The sequence below is a fragment of the Corvus brachyrhynchos genome, unplaced genomic scaffold, assembly GCF_000691975.1.
Source record: "Corvus brachyrhynchos isolate BGI_N302 unplaced genomic scaffold, ASM69197v1 scaffold142, whole genome shotgun sequence".
NCBI classification, from domain to species: domain Eukaryota; kingdom Metazoa; phylum Chordata; class Aves; order Passeriformes; family Corvidae; genus Corvus; species Corvus brachyrhynchos.
In genome coordinates this window covers 9,512,180-9,531,574 of record NW_008237226.1, presented here as the reverse complement: position 1 = coordinate 9,531,574, position 19,395 = coordinate 9,512,180, and the positions used below count along the sequence as shown (strand labels likewise).

Below are 19,395 nucleotides of genomic sequence, written 5' to 3'. Positions count from 1 at the left end.
TAGTAGGGTGACCCATACTTTCAGTGTATATCTCAGCTGGCAATCTCAGCTACTTTTCTGAATTGCAGCAACCTCTGTAAAGCTCCTCTGGTCTCCAGGAGAATTTCCCTCCTGCAACTCTGAGCCACTCTTGTTCTTTTCCTGATCAGACCTTTGCGTCCTCATCTCCTGTGGTATCTTTCATCTGTAACATGCCTTGAACTATCCCCTCCTGGCTTCCTAGCAGCCTGATGGGTCCTTGTGAGATTCATGGAGAGCACCATACCCCTTCCAGAAGATGTCCCATGACCCTATCCATCCTGATAGAGACTGACCTTACAGAAAAAAAAAAAAAGGACAACTTTGAAACAAAGGCACTGAAGTAGTGATGTGAAGGAAGTGCTGACTGCTTGGGTGTGGTGGCCTGCTGACATGACAGCCTGCCACAGCCATTTTTATGACAGATGGGCATGAGGCAGTGACTCCATGAGCTGTTCAGCTGCTCTAACAACTTGCTGCTGCTGAAATGAAGAAGTCCTATTTCCATTTTGTTCTCCCATCTTTGGTTTGTAGCTGTGTGGTCCTGCACTTTCTCCTGAGCCTTCATGCCAACTCTTGCCCTCCCTGGCCACTCTCTTAAGCCATTTAGCTTGCTAGAGCAGTAGAAAAAGGTAAAACTATTTCTTTTCTGGCTTAATTTCTTGCTATGTGAGTTTGTGAAGTAAACTCATGGAGCAATCCTGTAAGTCTCAGTGCCAGGGCAAAGCAAATGATGGAGCAAGCATGTTAGAAGCGAAGGAGAGAGCAGTGTTTCCCACACATTTTCTAGAAGTCAGCATCTAGCTCAGCTAAGTAGGGAACAGGAGTCTAAGGTGCAAATGATTCCTGAGGATACAAAAAGAAAGATAAAGCATTACAAATAAAGAAAAATTAAAAATATTTTTCCCATATGAGAAAGGAGGATTTCAGATCTATTACTATGCTGAAAAAAACCCAAACAACAACCAAAAACCCCAACAAAAACAAACTAACAAACAATAGCCTTCTATAGGATCAGGAAGAGATGCTAATAAACAAACAGACAAGGATAAAATTCTGAGATTAGTATACACATTTATCACTGTAAGGTTTCCCCAACAGACTCCCTAAAGGGTGTATTATTTTCGCTGCACAGCTTGGAAACCCTTGAATAAACTGATTTTGCTAACAAGTTGTGCTGAATTAAATAACTTAGAATGATCATATAGGAACACTGTTCTGTGGCTATCAGTTCTGTGTAGAAGCAATGGAATTACCAATAAGTTGCCAAGTGCATAGCATGACATTGATTAATGTGCAAGATCATCCCTGTCTTCAGGTCTCTGGAGTAAGTTTATTATGCTCTTATTAAGAATTGTATATTGATATACATATATATATAGCTCATAATATAAGCAAATAAACATTTTTTTAATGGTAGGGGTTTTTTAATATGATGTAGGGTTTATCACTGGCAAAGACAACACTGAAAATATTTAATATATTATAATACCAGTTTTATAATAACACTAATACATTTAGTGCTCCTCTGATGACATCCACTGCCAAGCATGAATGTAGGTGCTGTATACTTGGAGTGCTGATACAAAAAATTCTGACATCGACTTGTGTACTCATTTAAACTGTACTCCTTTAAAGTGCTTCTATTCACAAACAGAGCACACTAAGCCCAGCTTGGTTCTGGATATGATTTAGTTTACTGTGAATGACTACTAAGGCAGACTATATGGCCCATCCCTATTTCAAACTGCCCTAATTCCCTTTATGACTTTATTATTTAGTGCTGTTTTACTGCTTAGAGAGGCCTAAACAGGGAGACTCTGGGCGTTCTCTGTTCATGAAGTGGGTGGGATGAAGTTCTTTAGAGAAAACAAAATATGATCCACCTACAGATCATGTTAGGCCAGATCCCCAATTTCCTCTAAGTAGAACAGAGGCCTTTGTTGCCTTAGTTACTGGAATGATCTACTAATAAACAGCAGAATCCCAGTCTCCATACAGAACATCCTCCTGCATTTTTGATGGCAGTGTAGGATGGGAAATATATACTTTTCTGTTTGTTTGGGGTTTTTTTTTTGTTGTAAAGAGGAAAAAAGTAGATTATTTAAGTCTTTGCAGAAAATAAAGTAATAAAAAAAATCAACTCACAAAAAAACCCTGCAAGGTGACTGAATGGAGGGAGCATTGTCTGGGAGAGGGTTAGTGCCTCCAATGAAGCCACATTCCTTTATTTTCCATTCCTTTCTTAACAACAGAAAGAAGGAGTACTGAAAACTGCACGCTAAGTTTCAAGGCACAAGTAGAAAACAGCAGCTACATTGGTAGAGCCAGACCACTGAAGCTTGTGAAACACTCATAAATGCTCCAGATAAGATTTCAAACTGTTCTCCTCACCAGCAGTGCAGGTGTTGTAGTGCTATCACCTATATCTTCTTGGACATGGAAGCTGGAAAATACAACCCATTGTTTTCCCCTGTGAAGCATGATCAAGTCCAATTTTCTTCCTTCCTGTTTGAAAGCAAGAGCTTCAGTGCAGTCATATTGGGATGACAATTTACAATGAAATGGAGTCCAAAATAATAATCTTTAAGAAAGTAGAAAGTCATAAAAATTTGAGGGATTCTTTTCTTTCCCAGATAGGATGTAGTGGTTCCATAGTACCTAAAATGCATCTCACCTTGTGTGGCCATGGGCTCCCTTGCCCTGCTAATAGATCTTACACCCGAGTGGTCCCCAGATGCAGTTCACTGATAGCAATTTTTGTGGGATTAAGTTTAGGCCACTTTAACTCTGAAGGCTGATGATGGAGCAAGCTGAACTCCAGCACAAGAGTAATGAAGGGCTCAGGGTGGCTGACTGAGACGGTATGGCTGAGGTGAGGCTGAGTTAAAGGAGCTCTAACATGAGAGCAATGTCATAGAAATACTGAGGCTAATCTAAATGAACAAGAAAATGTTTTCTCTCATTGCTTGCGATGAAGATCTGGTCAGAATGCTGTTGATGTGTGTGATTTTGAGTAAATTTGGAATTTTCATTTAGATTAGCTCAGATTGTAGAAGTTAACAACTAGAGTTTTGAAAGAACCTCAGATTATCATAAATCGCCAATGAAGTTGACAACACTAGAATGCAATTTTAAAGCATTTAAATAAATTTATGATTCTTTTTACTTACAGTACTAGTATAAACTATACATATTAAGAGTGTCCAACTCTATTTCATCATTAATGCCATTTTTCAATACTCCTGCTTTGTTCAGCTAAAAGTAAAATATTTTATTGGTATTTTCAGTAATTTTCTGACAGCCATTCTCTACAGTATTGTAACATTATTGAAACTGAAAAATATTGTTTAAATCGACCTTCCACGCTGTTGTTTAAATGGTAACTTATTTAATACAAACATCACAAATATGTAATATTTCAGGTTTTTTTAATGTGAATTTCTCTGCATGGAACTTTTTCTAAACAAAAACTTCAGCTGAAATTACCCAGCATAGCTCCTTTCCAAAACTAAAGGCTGATTCAAAGTAAAAAAAAAATTGTTTAATGACTGTCAGAATTTAAATTGTGGTAAAATCCTTTACAGTGGGATTTGCAGTCCATTTCTTCTGCAAAGATTGTTACTGGAACTGTACATTTGAGATGAAGGCATTGTTGAGATATTGTGTTATTTTATTTCCAACTAATCTGGAAAATTTTATCAGAAATCTTATTATTTGTATTAACACCAAATATCAAGCGTAATTGACAAACATTTGACACGCTCCTGAGCTTCAGACTGAAGGTCTTGGATGCACAAAGCCTGTCCTTACTCGCATTTCTAAAAGTAATTTTCTACGAGGATCTAGCATACATTTCACCATTTCTTTGTATTTCCCTAGTTTTCACTCCTTTGTAATTGAAAGCACAATAGATGGCTTCCAGAGGCTACCTTCAATGCAGTGATGTTAATTAAAGCTATATAAAATGGAGCCATGATAAGCCCTATTAAAAAATAAAAACTTCCAATGGGAAGAATGCTGGACTGATCCATACAGCCGAGCAGACGAGTCAACGAGCACACCTTGGCTTGTTTCTCAAAACCCGTAACATTTTATTTTTATGTAAGTCCAAACCTGAGCAATAATTTTTATTGTTGTGTGGAAATCTGTCTAAACTTGAGAAATGATGGCTTGAGCGCTGCTGATTTTTGAGGTTCTGAGATTTTTGAGGGTGAGAAGGCAGCTGGGGTGCGCGAGAGCTTTCTCGCAGCTTCCAGAAATGGGCCAGGCAGTGATGACACATACGAAAAAAGAGCCCCCAAACCCAAGCAAACCTCCGAAACAGCAAGATGCAGGGAAACCAGAAATGGCAAGCTTTCCCCACGGAAGCCCTGAAGCCCGCGGGGTAACGAGGCGAGGCCGCGGCGGGGCGGGGCGGGGCGGCCGGGTTGCGCCGTCCCGGCGGAGCGGAGCGGAGCGGTCGCAGCGCGGCCGGGCCATGGGCGCTGAGGCGGGCAGCCCGCGGGACACCGCGCTGGGCCAGCAGCTCCGAGCCCTCTTCTACGCGCTGCTGCCCGGAGAGAGCTCCTTCCGCACGGTGGAGGAGGTACCTAACTACGTGGATAAGGTGAGAGTCCTCTCCTTTCCCACCCTGGCTGCATCCCTCGCCCTCTCGTCCGCCCACCTGTACCTGTTTTCAAAAGCCACAGCCGCCTCACAGAAACCATCCGCGAAAGGGCACCTAAATTAAGATTAAATCCTCTTTCTCTTCTGGGCTTTCTGCCTGTAAACTGCCAGTTTAACCGTGCCCTCTATTATCATTTATTTAAATGGTGATTTCTCCTGGTACCAAGAGCTGAAGTTTTCAGAGAAGCACCCCAAATATCTGAGGTCTGGTGCTAATATTATATTCAGCAGCACTGACAAGATGAACAGTGACAGCAAACTGAACTGAGGAAAGCAGAAAATATGATACTGTGTTTGGCTATTATGGTTCTTGAAGCAAGCAAAAAGTCAGGTCTCTCTGTGCCCTTAAATCAAGCTCAGTCAAAGACAGAAAAATAAAAGGTTTCTAATTAAAAAATAAAGATTGTTTAAGAGAATTTAGAACAAATATTTATGCTGGGATGGTGCTCTGTCCTAAATATCCAAGGCAAGAGTACAGAGGTCAAGGGTGAGAACTCCCTTGTCAGCAGGCAGCAGCATAGCTTTCCCTCCCCTCCCACCCTGCCAGTTAATTCACTTCCAAGATACCTTTGCTCCCTTCTGTCCTACCTATTGCACATATCTTGATTGTCAGCTCCTTCTGAACACGGGTCGATGTCAGCTGTTCACAGACACAGCAGATAAATGCTATTTTGCTCTTGTCAAAGTAAATTCAGTCCAGCTTCACTAAAGAGCTGCACTTTTTAAGTGGGTCTTGGTAGTTCTGACAACCTGCTCTGTCAGGTATGCCCTGGACTGCTGTGCAGCAGCTGCTTTCAGGCTGCAGTGGGGGTGTCATGGGCTGTGCAGAGCAGTGCAGCACCGTCAGCAGCTTTCTGGGAATTGTAGTATGCAGCAGTCCCTCACTGAGGGATGTTATCAGCAAAGGTTGCCCTTTTGCATAAGGTAAGCAGAAAGCTGCTGCAAGCCCAGCCTGTGTGTGCAGTGTCTGGTCAATGGACTGCTGTCCTCAGAGGTGTTTTGCAACTAAGCTATAGCATCATGATCGAGGAAGCTCGATGGTTTTGCCTAGCCAGCTGATCTCTTCCTCCAGGTCTGTCTACTGCGACTGTCTCAGTCCCTTTTGCTGTTCCCACGTTTCCAACTGAATATCATTCACTTTCTTGTCCGTAGTGTTCCTTAACATCTTTGGGCTTTCTTCTGCCATGTGCTCAGACATTACCCAAACCTGGATTTTTTTTTTTTTACTAGGCACACAGATATAAGTCTGTGAAAGGATTCTTAATACTTTGAATTATGAAAGTCCCTGCAGACGTCTGCTGTTGTAGAGCACTGATGTGATAAGTTTGTAAAGGAATATTTCTCACAAAAAAAAAAAAAACCAAAACACTAAAAAAAGGTTTCCCACTACAGTTATACTTCCCTTAAATTCCTGTCTTAGGTTAGCTGTACTAGATTTCCCTCCTGACAGTGTATTTGTTGATAGAACAGATCTTTTGATGCTTGCCTAGGTGGGCATATAGAAGTGCTTTCGTGGGATAACTGTTTTAACTCTTTGGCTTTGGTCTGACCTTAGGCAGAGTTCATCCATCCTCTTTTGGCCATGTTTATGGGCAGATGGCAGCTATCTACAGTCCCTCTCCAGCTGCTATTCTTGGCTGTTTACGGAACAATTACAAGAGCAGTATATCCATTGGATTCATCAGCAACAGATTTAATAGTGACCTCATGAGCCTTTCAAGGAGGTCTTGGAGTGGTAACCCCTTTAGTTGGTACAGATACAGATGTGGATGTCTGAGATCAATTCAAGCCAAAAAATTCTAGTGTAGAGGTGGTAACAAATGGAGGCCTCAGCTCAAGTAAGTCACTCTAAAAGACAATAATGATGACGTGTGTGTGTAAACTGATTACATTAGTGTCTCCTAAATAGTGTAGGACTTTTTCTTTTTTTTTCCCCTGAGACACTGTAGTGGAATTTGCATCTTGGATCTGTGATCTACTGGGTATCAGATGGATGAAAGTATTTCTAGGACAGTAGATGACATGGCTACATCTGTGGGGATATGCACCTTCCAACATTAGACAGGTGGCAGAACCTCCAAATTCACTCAAATAAATATTCATGGGTTAGCGATCTGTGAAATTGATCTGGTTGGTTTACAAAATATATGCACTTCACAGGAGTGGCACCTTTGAGCTAGAGTCACCTGTGCTGTTACATATGGGTAGGAAATGACAGCAGTGGGTGAAGCAGCTCTGGTTTTGAGAACAGAATAGTTAGCTTAACTTGTGCAGTGTACTTTCTGTCTCTGGTTATATTGCTTCCATTTTCAGAAGCAATGGCCCCTGCATTGTTGCTCTGTATGTTGGCAGAGCTGTATGCAAAGGTCCCAAGTCCTGTTTAAAACATGAGCTGATCAGCTGCTACCAGTGACAAGTAGCAAAGTTCTGCAGCAGTGCCTAGGGAAAAGTCATCCTTCAAATCTCCAAAATTCTGGGGAAAGGGGTCTGAATCTTGGATAATAATTGTAGAATTAATTTTTGTATGAGTTTTTGTCGTGTAGAATTCAAACGCCTTGATTTTTCCTTTATTTCTTGGAAGTATGTCCATTTTCTTTCTCCAGGACAGAACATCTTGACTTTTAAAATCTGTACTGATGCTTGGCCATTCCTTTTAAGAGCATCCTCTTTCCTATGGGTGTAAGATTAGGCTCAGCATGTTCTGTTGGTTGTTTGGTGTTTTTTTGTTCTGTTTTTATTTATTCTCTCACAATCTACAGATGGGCAGATGGAATGATTGTTTTTGTTTGCCAAACATAGTTTTATTAAACCATAAATTCACTTTGTACCTTGCTATGGTCTGAAATTATCACTTGTGCTTGGTAAAGACTTCAGTGGGTCAGACTTCAGAAGAGAGAGTCCTTCTGCTGAGAACCCCAAAATGAAAGCTTTAAATTTAATAATCAGTGTTTTTCTTTTCTATTTACTGTCTCAAGAGCCTAAAGAATAAGTTCACATTTAAACTCAATTCGCATTTTAGAGTTTGCTTCTAAATAGTAAGCACAGAACCCTCATATTTAGTTTTACTTGAAAGTTGAGATTCATATGTTATAAGGATCTGGGACTTTAAGAAAACAGAAACTTTCAAGAATTGCAATAAAACTATGAGTATATGCTGAGTTTCAACTAGAATATTATTCTTTGCAACAGTATAAAGCAGAAACTGATTTTAAGTGGTCCTTTGCATTCTGTAGAGTTGGTTACGTGTAATGGAACCCTCTTACACAGTACTCAGAGTAAGGCTTTCAAGTTATGGATCAGTTATTCAAGTAAACCACAAGCTAATGCAAATCTCCATTAAGTATTTCTGCTGATACATGAAGAGAAAAAAACTGGAAACAGAGAGAGAATAAAACATTTATGGACCAGAAGATACCAAAAGGATATGGCTTGTCTCTAACCTGTGATGCTAACAGTGGCTATTACTTAACTTTGTGTTACTTTTTTTGTAGAGACAACCCTTGAAAACAGTTGTAGAAATAGCCATCCTCAATGGGTTCTTTAAATGTCTTCATTGTTCTTTTAACTTAAGCAAAAAAACCCCAAAAAACCCCCCACAACAAGAACAACAACAACAACAAAACCAAACCAACCAAACAAACCAAAGCATAACAAAACCCCAAAAACAACAACAAAAAAAACGCAGGGGGAAAAAAAAATAGTGGTTTGGCGAGTGAGACTATTTTCTCTTACTGTCTACTTTTTTCCTGAATTATTTGCATTCTCCTGGTGTTGCATTACATCTCATCCTTACACTGTAGGCTGTTCGGGACAGGGCATGCCTTTTCATTCCCCGTGACAATAGCTGTCATGGTCACGTAAATAATGCATACTGTTCTTGATGTAGTTGATCCCATTGATCTGCTTTGGACCAAGCTTAATGTAGGTGTGTGAGAAAGATGTAGTAATTTCCTAGATAGTAAGGGGTATGCCATAAATCCTTCCTTTTACAATCTCCTTGATGAGCAAGAGGTTAAGGATGTTTGAATGTTTCTTTATCCTCCTTGCTATGACACTCCCCATTTCTGAGTCAAAAAGTGGTGTCAAATGCTTGGCTGCTTCACAGCTTCACAGTGGTAGGAAAATATTTAATGAAGTCAATAAGAGAGAAGTTATAATAGTGTACATTAGTATAAAGTCAAGTATTTCAACTGTTTCAGAGGTTGCTAGGTAAAATGAATCACCACATGGAATACAGACATCGTACATTTCCTATTAACTGTTTTTATTTCATTAATAAAGCACCTCACTTTCTCTGTTCTGAGCCCATTCAATTTGCTGTGCAGATTCTGCTGTTCCAGACCTTAAAACTGCTTGTAGTCTGTGCTAGAACTGCCTCCTAATATTGTCATTAAGTGTTTTGTAGTTTTTCTTATTAAACCTCTTTTTTCTCTGCTGGAGTGTACAGCTGTGATCATCAACCTTTGTTTACTAAGTCAGGAATGTGTTTTCTTGTTATATCAATTGGGAAAAGTACATTAAAAGTCTTGTCTACTTAGAAATGAAATGGCTATAGAGAGCGGAACAAGGGGTATTTATATTTTTCTAGAATGCTTCATTGATTTCAAATGGAAGGTTGTAGGGTTTTATTATTCTTTTATTATTTTCTTTTAGAATATATTTTATTATTATATTATTTATTATTTATTTCAAATATTGAAAGATTTACCACATTGGTTTTCTTGGGTGTTCCTTAGGCTTTATACATAAGTCTTCCTTTGCTTTATTGTCTTTTATATCATCAGTTGGTACACATGACAAACAGGCTTTTAGATGCCTAAAGTGCTGTTACAGAGCAAGCTAGGCACCTAAGTTAAAAAGTCTCATGTTGATATTAATCTCTGTTCATCTGTTATTGTAACCTAACCCTGTGCTGCTGAAGTTTATGAACTTTCACATTTTCTAGACACTATAAATCTCTTGCTGTTTGCATGGTTTGAATCATCCAATTCTTCTTCAGCTGAGCAATCTGTTCTATATCCATCTTAGTCTCTTCAGTGTCCCAGCCTAGTAGGAATTCCCAGATCATATCTCACTTGGCAACAAAAATGAGCACCCTCCAAAATGCAACGGCATTTGCAGAGACAACATGCTTCTATTAAAATGTTATATGGGCAGGACCAGCCTCCCTTCTGCAGCAGTGTAATTTGGAGGGTTTCAGGCAGTGAAGCTGTACATGTGTGCAGCTTATCTGAAGGGAGCAGAAGCAGCAGAAAACTAACAGGGCAAGGATGGCAGTGTGGTGGCTCCTGGAATGGTACAGAACTGGTCTTGCATTTCTCTTGCCCTGCAAAACATGGTGGGGATTTTATGCCTTAATATAACCAAAAAGCAGTTGTCTAAATGTCTCAAAGGTCACCAAAAAGTTGTCTACAGAGCAAGTGAGGAAGTTGAAGGAACATTTGCATGCACAGAGATCTGATAACTCCTTCCAATTTTCCTTGCCACAGGCCTTCTAGATTTTGGTGGTGATGGCTAAAATGCTGCCACTGCCTAATTCCTTCCACACTTGAAGTGCAAGGACTGTTAGGACTGCAGTGTCAGTAAAAAAAATATGCTCTACCAGTTACTGTTACTCAAGCCTTTTTTTTGTTGCCTGAGATGATAAAAATTTGAGAACAGGTCTGACAGTCTTTACTGATGAAAAATGATCTTGTCCTGAAAATGTTACCAGTCCTACCACCAGTTCCACCCACACCTTTCACTAATGGGTGCTGTTGCTGTGCATTTTCAGCTTGCCAGTTGTTCTGGGATACAAGATGGACATTGAATCCTAGACTGAAGCAGTGTTGTGAGTGAGAATGTTTCAGTCTTGTTCACCATTATACTTTTCTGCAGAAAGGCAGAAAGTTATTTTGCAGTCAATACAATCCAAAAGAAAAAGGGGAACATTGTATCATTGCTACTTGGTCTGGAAAGAGAACATGGTGTACGGCCCAGATTGGAATGGGCTGCATAGTTACTGGGTTCACTGATGAAAACTCGTACAGAAGTGCTGTTGTTGTCTGCAGTGAAAAGCATGGCAACAGAAATGCCAAGTAGAAAGAAACTCACTTTACTGTCTCTTTCAGATAATAATGTTAGATGCCAATTTCAGTGGCTGAAAACACTAAAAAACTCTATACAATATCAAATCAAAACCAGATTCTGTTCTGCCATGTGGTTGGAGGAGTCCACAAATATTGCTGCTCTCGCTGATTTATTAAAAATGAGAAATATAAGTTTGGAAAGACTTTTGTGTTTTGTTCTGATAACATTTGAGTTTATGTGCAGAATATACAAAAGAAGACATTGTGGGAGGATGTTATTGCAATGGATTTATGCTGGTGTTGTGGGTTAAATTGTAGCCTTCGTTGTTGTGATTTGTAAGGTTCATGTGGAGCTTTATGGCAGGCAGGAGTAGCTACTAAGGTGCCAGCCAATCTGAGAAGCATTTCACTGCATAAAATGCTGTTAGGAAAGGTCTATCTAATTTTATTTGTGTTGTGATTTTCTTTTTTTTGCGAACTATTTTTAGAGTATTCCATTCTTCATTACTTTTATTGGGCTGGAGTTTGCTGTCAGCTGGATTCAGAAGCGTAAGCTGCCGGGTCGGATCAATGATGGCATAACTTCTCTTTCCTTAGGTATCCTGTCCCGACTGCCAGAGTAAGTACATGTGATTTCAAACAATATTGATATTGTTTGGGTTTTAATCACTAATAAGGAAGAAAAGAGAATTATATATTGAAGTTGCTATTGCTAATCCAAAATGATTAAACAAGGCATCTGGACCTTTCTTTATGAAATTTAATTTTCGCAAAGTATATGAAATCTTTCTAATCTGTAAGGCTAAATATGATTCTTACAGGATATTATTCTGCTCCACATTATCAATTTATCATCAGTTATATTCATCTGTATTGGATCTTGCTGTCACCTTTTGCTGTTTCTGGGACTTCACCTGACTTGACTATATCTTATGTTAGACTAGATTTTAGAATCTGGGTTTTCTTTCATTAAAATACAGAAAAAAGATAATAAAACCAACAAACCAAGTCTATTATTTTTGTTAGCCTTTAAAAATAAAACTGTGGGCATATAACCAGATCAATATAATTGTGAATATGCATGGGATGCAAAGTTCTTTGAACACAGTCATAATCTTATGTTTGACTTCAATGGATTTTAATTCCTGAGAGAATCGTTGCAAGCATGATCATATTATTCAGTCTCCAATGTAAAGGCCATAAGATTTACCTGAATTAGTTTGGTGAGCGGAGTTGTATTTTAAAGAAATAGCCACTGTGGATTAACTGTGAATTCCAGTGACAAGAAATCCAGCAAATTCTTTTTATAAATTGCTCTTAAGTGTTTTCCAGAAGCTTTATTTACTTTTAAGTAATACAATGTTTTAGATATTCCTTTGCATGATATGAGCTTCCAGATGATAGATTTTATTGCAGTTTTTCTTTTCAAATGGGATTATATTTCTATTCCCCATGTATGAATTTGCAGATGACCATCAAATTGTATTCATTATAGGAAGAAAAGTTTATTGTTTGAGTTTGACTATATGGTGTATTTGCAAGTCTTTCAGTTATTCCCACAGTTCTTTTTCTGAATCCTCTGCAGTTTTTCAGCCTTCTTAGTGCTGATGTCTCAAGTGCACTCCATATTTCAGAAATTACTGCAACAGTGCCAAATAATGAAGTCATTTGTTCTCTATTTCTACTTGTTGTTCCTCCCCTTATATATCCCAGATCCTTTGAGCCGTCCTTCATCCCTGAATACTTTCTTGGATTCTGTGGCTTACATTCCTCATTCATAGGCAATATGTTCTTATATTTGGCCACATAGAAATACATGGATTGTACATTTGGTCTTCCTGAAGTAGCCTGAATCCATGAAAAGTTGTCTTTGTTACTTAGAGATCCCTGGTTTATGTCACTGCAAATTTTACTAGAAATATTTTCTTTCAATCCAGATTCTTGATCAAATATATTAAAAGAGCATAGCAACAACAACAAAAAATTATCCTTTCTGGCTAGTAGAACTCATTTTGTGAAATGTGTAAATCACCCACTTTGTAATCTATTGATCATTTGACATTTAGTTGATTTTTTTAAGCTTTCTAATCGATGCAATCTTTGACAAGGTCCATTATGTACAAAGACAATTTCTGATGGATTATGTTCGTTATCAGTAGTAAATATCCTAGATGAAACCTTTTAAGGACATGCTCCAAAACTCTTCAAATATGTGAAAATAAGATGCATGAGCTTTCAACACGAGAAATACTCAACCATGAAGTTATGGCTTCAAACAAAGTAATGTCTAAGTTATTTGAGATTTTCATGAAGTTATTTTTGCAGCTAGTGTACTACCTATATTCAAACCATTTCTAATGACTTGTGAGCGTGATCTTGAAGGAGCAACATTCAACTTTTCAGTATGTTTTATGAATTAACTAAATATTTATCAACACATTAGATTTGTGTGCAGCAACACACAGCCCTTATAACAGGTTACTGTAGTCAGCATGAAGCTAATATGGAAATAGATCAAATGTTGCTTCTTCAACTTAACCCAAATTTTCTAAACTTGACAGGCGTACCATGTTAAATATTTACCTTTATTCGTTGAAATATTCAGAACTGATTAAGTTAAACAAAGGGCCTGTGATACATGTAAAATAAGTTTTGAATGATTTTACAAGTCATTTTGGCTTTATTTTAAGAATACTGAAGCACTTCAGATACACTCATTCCTGGAAGAAATGCTTGCTAAGAAAACTAGTGTTGTGTGTGTGGAATGCAGCTTTGCAAGGTGCTGAGTACTTTTATTATTTTGGCACTCAGTCCTCTGCTGCAGAATTTGGCTTGTGGGCTGTGCAGTTTTCTTTTGCAAGATTGTTTCAATTGAGTGAACCGAATGACCCTTAAGGACTCAAAGTTTGCAGGGTCAGGCAAACTTGCAAGATTGGTACGCCTATTTACTGCTACACCAGCACAAGAAGTCTCTTCCATGCTGTTTGTGCAGCTCTCATGACTGGAAATACCAGACCCTCCTCAGCAGTTCTTTCCAAAAAAGAGTCCTGTAAAACTGTTAGCTTTTTGGCTGAATGTGAAAGAAGCAGGCAAAATACAGACTTCCTAAATTATTTAATCTCATGTTAATGTCACAATTCTAATGGTGACTGCTTACTGTAATACATCTTTCAGAAGTAAGAGGAGTCGTGAATAACAGACTGGCTAAAAAGACTTGAACTGAAAAAACAGAACACTTTACCCTTCTGTCTTGTGCTTCCATGGTGTGAAAGAACTGGGTCAGACAAAAAAGGGGAAAAAAATAGCACAGGCAAAAATCTGTTGCTAAGACTTCCACTTCAGTCTTTCCCTTTCAGGCAGAAAAAAAGGTAGGGATTTTTTCCAGATCCCACAGCATCAGGGGAAATAGTAGTGCAAATCATTAACAGCTGAAGGTTAGATTAACACGCCGTTGATTGTATCCTCTCCCAGGGACTAATTTTCATTTTCTCAACTAGCAGCAATGGTTTGCCACTTCCTTAAAAAAATCTGTGGTTGGGTCTAAAATGGTGGCTTCAGTCTATTAGTTAAAATGAAGCTTCAAATGTGTCATTGCAAAGAGGTCTTTACATTTAATGAAAAAATTAGGAGTCACTAATCATATTGAGCCTCTAAGTATTTTTTCCATTTCATAGTCTGTATAAGAGAACTATTGCATGTCCTGAGGGCAAAAAGTATTTTTCTAGTGTTTTATACTTCAACTTTCAGTTGAGAAAGTGGAAATCATAAATTGTTGATGCTTGTATGCCAAATGTTAAAAATGTAGGTACAAGAGGAAAAGTCTAATCAGACAGGGCAAAGTCTAATCAGACAGGGCAATGTTTTTGTTTTCAGGCTTGTTAGACTCAACAGTACGTAGTAAGTTGAATGGTTTGTGCATACATTTCATCTCTTGTAAAGTACCCCACACATTTCTTAAATATAATTTTCTCTGCATTAATGCATACTATGAATTCCTCTGTATGCATTGGATACTAAATGTTGTATGCAATGAAAATTAATTTGGGAGAAAGGGAGAAACTTGTATTACTAAGTTTACTCCCAGCATCCTAAATGTTGGTAAAAATTTTCTGAGAACTTTTATTCTAAATAAATAAATAAATAAATAACTTTTCTAGCTAACCATTGCCAAGAGACTTTAAATGCTGCCTTAAAAATATTCTCCCAAGGGAAAGTTTATTTTGGGTATGAATATCCATTATACAAGTATGTGCATTATTTCATATTGACCCATTTCTTCTTTTAAAGCAGCAGAACATAAATCAAATCAAAAAGTGTTTGGGGGATAACTGAGGTAGATACATTTTCAAACTAGTTGGGAAAGTATTTGTTCTTTATGGTCATGCTCATTGCCAATTTTTAGTGTTCTGCTCTGCAACACAGTTGTACAGTGTATGAGTGTGTATGTATATAATGTCTGACACAGTTTGATCAGTCAAGTCTGCAATGAATTTCTCCATTTCTAATGAGAATATCACAGTCTGTATACATTATTTACTTTGATTTTTGAATTGGAGGAAGTTAGAGTTCTCCGAATTGTTGAACATGAGAATGGAATGGGTAAATGCTTTTTGATTAGTTCATGTTATTAAGTATCTTAAGATATCTACACATCAGCAATAATTAAATCAAAGGGGTACAAATCCTGTTTCTGCTGTAGACCAGTGTATTCAGTTTTGTACATAATTTGGATTTTAAACAATCTTTTTTCAGGAGTAGGTTTGAAGAGGCAGTTTCATGTACATTTTAGACCAGCAGTGCTCCCAAATGAAGCACCTTTGATTGACTGATACTTCTATCTAGTTGCTCGTTCCTCCCTCTGTACCTTCACCCCTCTTTGGCCAGCATAAGGATTTGTGTTGCCCTGTGGTAAAGTGGCCTGGGAAGCAGGTCCAGCACCTCCCCATCACATTAACCTGCATCAATTCTTACTATGTCTGTGCAAAATCTTGTGCTAGAACAAGAAATGGGATTGGAAAAAAGCAGCCAGGGTTACATGACAAGAAACACTCTTGCTGCAATGCTTTTGTAGCATTACTATATATGCTTTATAAAGCAGATAAAGAGTTACCTGCTTTATAACATATAAAATTGCAATCTGAAACCAAAGGTTTTCAATTTTTAAGAGTTAACAAAATGCAGGGCTGATTAGAATACACTCGATTCAATTTGATGCAAGTTATTCACAACCGTATGGAGCCAGGAGTGTCCTGACAGAACAGAAAAAAATTGTCCACGTGGATTTAACCATTTGAAGTATGTTCTGGTTTCCTGAAGTATCTACTAGATACTTTGTGTGTGACTATAGAAAATTATAATCCTATAAATTACCAATTGCATTTATCAGAAGAAAATTTGATACATGCAGTTTCTCATAAATTATATTTTCACTTTGAGACTTATTAGGTACATTTTTACTCCACATCTGTTTGACTAAGACTTTGGACAGATGTTTGTTTAGAGCATGGTCATGTGTTGCTTCTGGTCCAGCTGCCCCCTCAGATCTGCCAACATAACTGCACATTTAATTGCTCCCTAACCTGGTCCTGACAAAGTGATCTCGCTAGAAGCAGAAACAAAAGCCCCCCAAGAACTATAAAAGAGGTGTTTAAGCTCAGCTGCATTCATTTTGACAGAGCCAGGTCAGGGAGCAGCTATACACGCAATTATGGTGGCAGGTCTGAGGGCTGGTAACCACCACACTTAGGGCAGTGATGAGCAGATGGGGCCAAACTGGAAAGGTAATCACTTAACCTGGTTAAATGGGAAGTGGAGCTGCTGTGCTATGCCATGCCCTTAAACCAGCTGAACTTCTGGCCACTGCACTTCTGTCTTTCTTGTGCTCACGTAGTCCTCCCTTTCTCTTATGTTGGTTCAGGTGCTCATCTGATCCCAAGTGGAGTTATTTCCGTTCACTCAGTGAGCAAAAAGGTATTTGCTTTAGGCAGAGAGACAAGAAAATTGTCTGGGAGTGGAAATGGGGCAGCCAAGAGCTGTCAGCTTGTAGGTTCAGTCTCTACAGAACCTGCAGTCACGATCATGCCTGCAGCAGCTAGTTATGGCAATTTAAGGCACTGTCAATAGATGTGTCCAAAAATTAGAATTTTTAATAAGTAACAGGCTTGAAGAGTCAGAATCTACTCACCTCCCCATTCCTTCCACTCTCCAAGTAGCATTAGGTAGTCACGTATTTCACAAGAGCACCCTCCTGGCTTTACTCTCCCATATACACTGTTGATTGTTCCCACATTCTGCCAAAGGTCACAGCCCTCACAGCTCTGTCAAAGGAACAGGTTTTGAAATAACTTGCTAATATTCTGTAGGTAAAGCAGTCAGAGTAAGATAAACAATTTCAGTGATGGGGTAGTGCTGTGCAGCAGGATCTGATAGGATTTTCAGCAGACAAGCCTGACTCTTGGAAGGGGATTTTCAAAATCAGATCAGTTAAACTCATGGCAGTAATTGTCTTATCTGAACAGTTTTTCAGTTTTTGTTTAATCTGATTAGTTTGTTGTTTGTGTGGGTTGTTTTTTTTGTTTTGTTTTTTTGGTTTTTTTTTGTTGCCTTTTTTTTTTTGTTTGTTTGTTTGTTTGTTTTTAATCTGGTTTGTATTCGTGAACCAATTGGGACTAAGTTAGTAAATTAGTTACTCCTGTGTGGATTAATTATCCTATGTTCTTACTGTATCACTTTAACACAGTTTTATAAATTTAGTGTAAATCATCCTATCTCCTCCAGGAAGTCCAAATCCAGCTGTGCCCAGTAAAAATGCTAGTGCTTCCTGCCTGCTCTCTGGTGCTCATCACTACCTCCCTAATACCCTACTAGCATCTGAGCCCCACCCAGGCATATCAGCAGCATTATCTTCAGAAGTTTAAAGCATAGAATTTTGGTACTGTTTCCATTTGTTTGAAGCAGGCTGGGGAGCACACATGGGCATAGCTGCTGGCAGAACACAGGACTACCAGTGAGCAGCTCTAGACAGTGCTACTTCTAGTGATGACTAAGGAAAGATCTGAGCCAGAATTTGAATCTCTGGAGTTTCTAATGAAATGACGTATAGGCTACCTTGCATTACAAGGAAGGATTTAGGAGAGTTTGGATATTCTCAAACTAATTGACTGAAACAACGGGTAGTCTCTATCTACCATAATGTTCTACAGATTGCTGTATTTCACAAAAACCTCTTAGGGATCCAATTACTCTTTTAGATTGTAACCTCTTATACAGAATGCATATTTTTCTACATCTTTAGTATTGTATCATTGTCTTTTTCTGTACAGTGGGGCCAGTAAATGGCTTGGTGACTGCCCATTCTTACTGCCAGAGCCCAGCTTTGCACCTGCCATATCTTTAGAAGCAAAGAGAAGCTGTCAGGGTAGATTTTCAAATATACTTGTGCTCTTCTGTGAAAGTACATACCATGAACTGAATTTACCCTTATTGAAAATATGGTGTTAATTTCAGTAGTCTCTGTAGCTCACAAAATATACCAATTTCTCAAATCCATTAAATGTTGTGCAGATTTTTTTATTCCATGTTTTTGTATTTTGCTTTAAGCTAAATTGTGTCATTTTAAAAAAGAAAACTCTAAGAAACTGCTTCTGTATAGGGTACACTTCTGACTAAAGGACATCTCTGCTAAACAATGAATTAATCTTAAATCAGGACTCCACTAGATGGAGCACAGGGGTAGCATTTTTAGAGCTGGCCAATCTAGTTTCTTGGGTCAACACTTAGAAGTTATGAAAATTGGAGAAAATGTCTCTTAATGATTCTGTTAACCAGTATTACAGATCTCAAAAGAATAGACTTTCACCACTGTGCATCATGGATAAAAACAAGCTTTCTTTTAAAACATTCAGAAGTATGGCCAAAGGAGTTCAATATAAATTCTCATGTAAATATTTTTCCTTATTTCATCATTTCATGTGCTATGATGCTTCACTGAGGCTATTTCCCTGTATTTTTATAGACCATAGCAACTGTTACTAGTTCCTTTGGTTTTTCTGAATCTAACTAGAACAATCTGAGTTGAATAGAATACCCTTTTCTCATTACTTATTTATATGTGACCTTTGAGAATATTATAGGTTTCTTCCCAATGTAACTTAAACCATAATGCAAATTTGCTCATTTCAGTGGAACAACCAAGTAGGACAGATCAAAGTCAGACCCTCAACTGGAAAAAGGTCCTAATCAAGCATTTGTATTAAACTCCCATGGTGATATTTGTACAAATACTGAAAAATCAGGACTGTTGCCTTGTAGAAGATGACATTGTAGAATTTTCCAGTCTTGTGTATCCTGAAGATACTGGAATAGAATTTACTGCCCAGTGTGCTGGGCAGGTATAAGTAGGTATAAAGAAATATAACTTCCATTCTCATAAAAGAAGAGGATTAAGCTACAATGCCAGAAGCTCAGTCATATGGAAGGTTTTAAACTAGGCTTTTTAGTCTTTTAAAGGTACCATGTAATTAAAAGTATCTGAAGATCTTGCATAAACTTAGGGCATAATTAGTTACTACTGTGGATTATATCACTAAAGGCAGTAGAGCTTATCATGAAAAAATTTGTGTTGAATTTTTAATTGATTATG

At 38.2% G+C, this 19,395-nt stretch overlaps 1 protein-coding gene across 9 annotated transcripts in view; it reads left to right on the top strand.

Annotated features, from left to right (window-relative positions):
* The first annotated feature begins 4,438 nt into the window (after nucleotides 1–4,438).
* AGMO (alkylglycerol monooxygenase) overlaps nucleotides 4,439–19,395 on the top strand; it is a 240,985-nt gene continuing 226,028 nt past the window's right edge. For 4 of the 9 annotated variants that reach the window (XM_017729368.1, XM_008630009.2, XM_017729369.1 and 1 more), the window contains exons 1-2: nucleotides 4,442–4,627; nucleotides 11,243–11,373. In XM_017729368.1, coding sequence (XP_017584857.1) covers nucleotides 4,499–4,627; nucleotides 11,243–11,373 — 260 coding nt within the window. In that variant the 5' untranslated portion in view covers nucleotides 4,442–4,498. Of the gene's footprint in view, nucleotides 4,628–11,242; nucleotides 11,374–19,395 lie in introns of all 9 variants that reach the window. The other 5 variants (XR_001860311.1, XM_017729364.1, XM_017729365.1 and 2 more) reach the window with 3 other exon arrangements.